This window comes from Chiloscyllium plagiosum, chromosome 1 (genome assembly GCF_004010195.1).
Source record: "Chiloscyllium plagiosum isolate BGI_BamShark_2017 chromosome 1, ASM401019v2, whole genome shotgun sequence".
Classification (NCBI taxonomy): Eukaryota; Metazoa; Chordata; class Chondrichthyes; order Orectolobiformes; family Hemiscylliidae; genus Chiloscyllium; species Chiloscyllium plagiosum.
This window is the reverse complement of record NC_057710.1, coordinates 10150095-10154179: the sequence shown is the minus strand read 5'-3', so window position 1 is coordinate 10154179 and position 4085 is coordinate 10150095. Positions and strand designations below refer to the sequence as shown.

At 45.7% G+C, this 4085-nt stretch overlaps 1 protein-coding gene across 7 annotated transcripts in view; it reads left to right on the top strand.

Moving 5' to 3' along the window:
* The window catches only part of thnsl2 (threonine synthase-like 2), a 60341-nt gene that overhangs the window by 49028 nt on the left and 7228 nt on the right, over positions 1 to 4085 (top strand). For all 7 annotated transcript variants that reach the window (XM_043694841.1, XM_043695003.1, XM_043694757.1 and 4 more), the window contains one exon: positions 983 to 1108. In XM_043694841.1, coding sequence (XP_043550776.1) covers positions 983 to 1108 — 126 coding nt within the window. The remainder of the gene's footprint in view (positions 1 to 982; positions 1109 to 4085) is intronic.

Here is a 4085-nt window from a genome sequence, read left to right as displayed (position 1 = left end):
GGCGTGTCTGGACGGTGGATGAGGGAGAAGAGGTGGACGGTGTGCAGCAGCAGTCGATACAGGGCCCGCCTTTTTATGTCCTTAAAAGGGACAAAACTAAAATTCCGGAGGTGGCTCAGGTTGTGGAGCACAGGCTCCCGCGGGAAGTACGGGACCTTGGGGCCAATGTGAAATTCCGTCCGGGCTGGGGTAAGCACGGACGGGATCCCACCGCACATGTGAGCAAGCTACAACTGGTGCACTACGTCGGGTCCGAGCACCGCCGTTTTAAGGCGCCGGACGTCTACCGCTGCCCTGCTCGCTGTATCCTGCAGCAGCGTCTTTGAACTCTTTGTTGTATTGAGCTAATTTACTATTTATCTTCCACCTAATTTGCTTACAAACTAGCTCCTGCAAAGTGCTAATGACCAGATAATCTACTTTTAGGAGTTTGATTCAGGGCTAAATATTGATCAGGAGACCAGGAATAACTACCTTGATCTTCAAAACAATCCTGTTGGATCATCACCAACGTAAAAGGGGCAGGAATCCCAGCGGCACGGTGGCACAGTGGTTAGCACTGCTGCCTCGCAGCGCCACGGACCCGGGTTCAATTCCCACCTCAGGCAACTGTCTGTGTGGAGTTTTCACATTCTCCCTGTGTCTGCATGGGTTAACCTGTCCAAAAATGTGCAGGTTAGGTGAATTGGCCATGCTAAAAATAGGTGAAGGGGTAAATGTAGGGGAATGGGTCTGGGTGGGTTGGTCTTTGGAGGGTCGGTGTTGGGCCAAAGGGCCTGTTTCCACACTGTAAGTAATCTAATCTAATCTAATCTAAAAAAAGATGCCAATACCAACAGTGCAACACTTACTCAGTGCTCACTTTGTCAGACTTGATGTTTATACTGCATGCCTGGATTGGAACTCATGTCCACCACCCTGTGATTGCAAGGTGATGGGACTCCTAGCACACAACATGATCGAACTTGTCTTATTTCTGTAGGAACCCTATAACATGGAGAGAATATTTTGGTTGTTGTCTGACAAGGATAGCACCTTGATCAAAACACTGATGGAGGAATTCCAGAAACTGGGCAAAGCTAACGTGCCAGATATCTTGTCCACAAAGGTCAGTACTTGGCCTTGTTGATATTTGATTAGTATTTGTGCAAATTTGTTCTCCGTAGCCAAGGACTGGTGCTGGTCATTCACCTCACTGACAACTACCCATTGATAATACATGGGCTTGTCAGAGGATATTTCCAACTGTCTCCATATAGTGCCTTATACAATAGGTGTCATGCAACTATGGACAGGGCAGATAACAGTGAGACATATCTTACCTACTCATTTAAGTTCCAGCACCAAGGTATAGACAGACCAATCTAGGAAATATAAAGCAGGGAATGTAAGTTTGTTTTTAATGATGTATAGAAGGTAAAATGATGACTGTGAAATACAGGTGGAATTAGGGGGAAGAAATTGAAATAGATAAATAGAAAATGTAAACAGCTTTTTCTTTCAAAATAAAGTTACATCATTAACCTTCCTGTGCAGAAATGAGAATCCACACTTGTAAAATTAACTTTTCAGGTCTAAAGGGGTGGTTCCATAATAATGATCATCTATTAGTCTGTTTAAGTGCTCCTACATGTGACATCTTTGAACATTCAACCATATTTGGTGGTGACTTGATGGACAAATCGGCCAAATTCACACTCTCACTATTTTAGGGCTGAGTTTATTTACGAGGTTTGCAACTGTGAATGTTGTGAAGGAACAAGTTATCATCGAAGGACACTAGAGGTTGCAATCCCACAGGATTTTGCAAAAGTATCTTATTTCATGACCCATATCTTTTGGCAACATAGCTGTTAGCCTGGGAATTACATTTGAAGCATAAGATAATGCAAGCCCCTGGTGAGGAGCTAGTAAACAGACCTGAAGTAATTACCATTCAAAGGGTGACCTGTACTAATTTAGTAACATCAGATTTGGTCGCAGGAATACATTAGAAAATGAATGGTCTCTTTCTGGGTTTCTGAGTGGAAATGAAATGCCACAGTGTTCAATACAGTGTTTAAATTATTCACGTTTTCCTAGAACAAACACAATGTTTTGGAAGGTGAAGTTAATTTGTTGAAATTCCTGTCGAGGGTACCTCTAGCTTAGTACAAGATGATGGTTGTGAAGGGGTTACATTTGCTCCATCCATTGTAATACTGTCACTCACTGTCTGCAGGCAGAAGCAATCAGTTCTACGTGAGGTTCAGTGGGAGCAGATTCATTTTTACTAGTACCTGAAGGCCCTAGTGATTATTCCTAACCGAATGTAGTCGTACTTAATGCTGTATGTTATATAAGAGCAGTACCTCTTCTGTAGATGCGGAATGGTGATGTACCCTCCACCACTAATCGATAGACTGGCCCAAAGCAAACGAGGATTGGTGGTAGCAACCTCCCTCAACAACCCTTACCCAGTATCACATATTGGTTGAGGTGATAAATACTGTAAGGGATGAGAAGTGATCATCAGGGAAACATATAGAACATAGAAGAATACAGCGCAGTACAGGCCCTTTGGCCCTCGATGTTGCGCCGATCCAAGCCCACCTAACCTACACTAGCCCACTATCCTCCATATGCCTATCCAATGCCCGTTTAAATGCCCATAAAAAGGGAGAGTCCACCACTGCTACTGGCAGGGCATCCCATGAACTCACGACTTGCTGAGTAAAGAATCGACCCCAACATCTGTCCCATACCTACCCCCCCTTAATTTAAAGCTATGCCCCCTCGTAATAGTTGACTCCATACGTGGAAAAAGGTTCTCATGGTCAAACCTATCTAAACCCCTAATCATCTTGTACACCTCGATCAAGCCACCCCTAAACCTTCTTTTCTCCAATGAAAACAACCCCAAGTGCCTCAGCCTTTCCTAATACGATCTTTCTACCATACCAGGCAACATCCTGGTAAACCACGGTGAGAAAGTTAGAAAAATTAGGCGAGATGTCTAGTCAGGGCTTTCTTGATGACAAGAGGGAAAAGTCCCAATTCCTAACGCACAGCAAGACCAGATATTCTCCAGCGAGTGGTGAGAGATCTACTTGCATGGATTATTGCTCGCTATCGCCCTCATTATTACCTCAACTCTCCTCATCAATGTGTAGGTTCCCATTCTCCCATCCACTGGATAGAAATGAGACATTGAGAATTCCCAACAGGAAAGGCACAGTGGCCACCTGGCAAAACCAGCTCACCTCTCGCTCCTCTGCACCTCCATCTTGGTCACACTGTGCCAATGTCTCAGGATACTGAGTCAGCAACTGGCTGCACCACACATCCATAGACATTGGCATCAGACATGTACCAGTCTCATTACATCATCATGGCATGTCTCCAATTAACTTACAATAAGCTGCTACCCTTCAGCAGCCAACGCTGCCGCGAGATACTTTGTGTATGGGCCAGGCACCCAGCTCATGGATTAGACCAGGCTGTGTCTCAGAGCTCCTCGTTTACTCTCTTAGAGCTGACTCCCTTCCTGTCTGCTGCCATGCTCTCAGCACCTTAGATTCAGAAGTAGTTTTCTGATCAGGAAAAGGATCATCTCAGCAAAGTCACCATTGACCTGCCTGCCCAGTCTCTCCCTATGCCTATAACAGACATGTTTTAGAGTCTGACTGTATCAGTGTGTACAGGGGGAGACTGTAGCAGTGTGTACAGGGGGAGACTGTATCAGTGTGTACAGGGGGAGACTGTAGCAGTGTGTACAGGGGGAGACTGTATCAGTGTGTACAGGGGGAGACTGTAGCAGTGTGTACAGGGGGAGACTGTATCAGTGTGTACAGGGGGAGACTGTAGCAGTGTGTACAGGGGGAGACTGTATCAGTGTGTACAGGGGGAGACTGTAGCAGTGTGTACAGGGGGAGACTGTATCAGTGTGTACAGGGGGAGACTGTAGCAGTGTGTACAGGGGGAGACTGTATCAGTGTGTACAGGGGGAGACTGTAGCAGTGTGTACAGGGGGAGACTGTATCAGTGTGTACAGGGGGAGACTGTAGCAGTGTGTACAGGGGGAGACTGTATCAGTGTGTACAGGG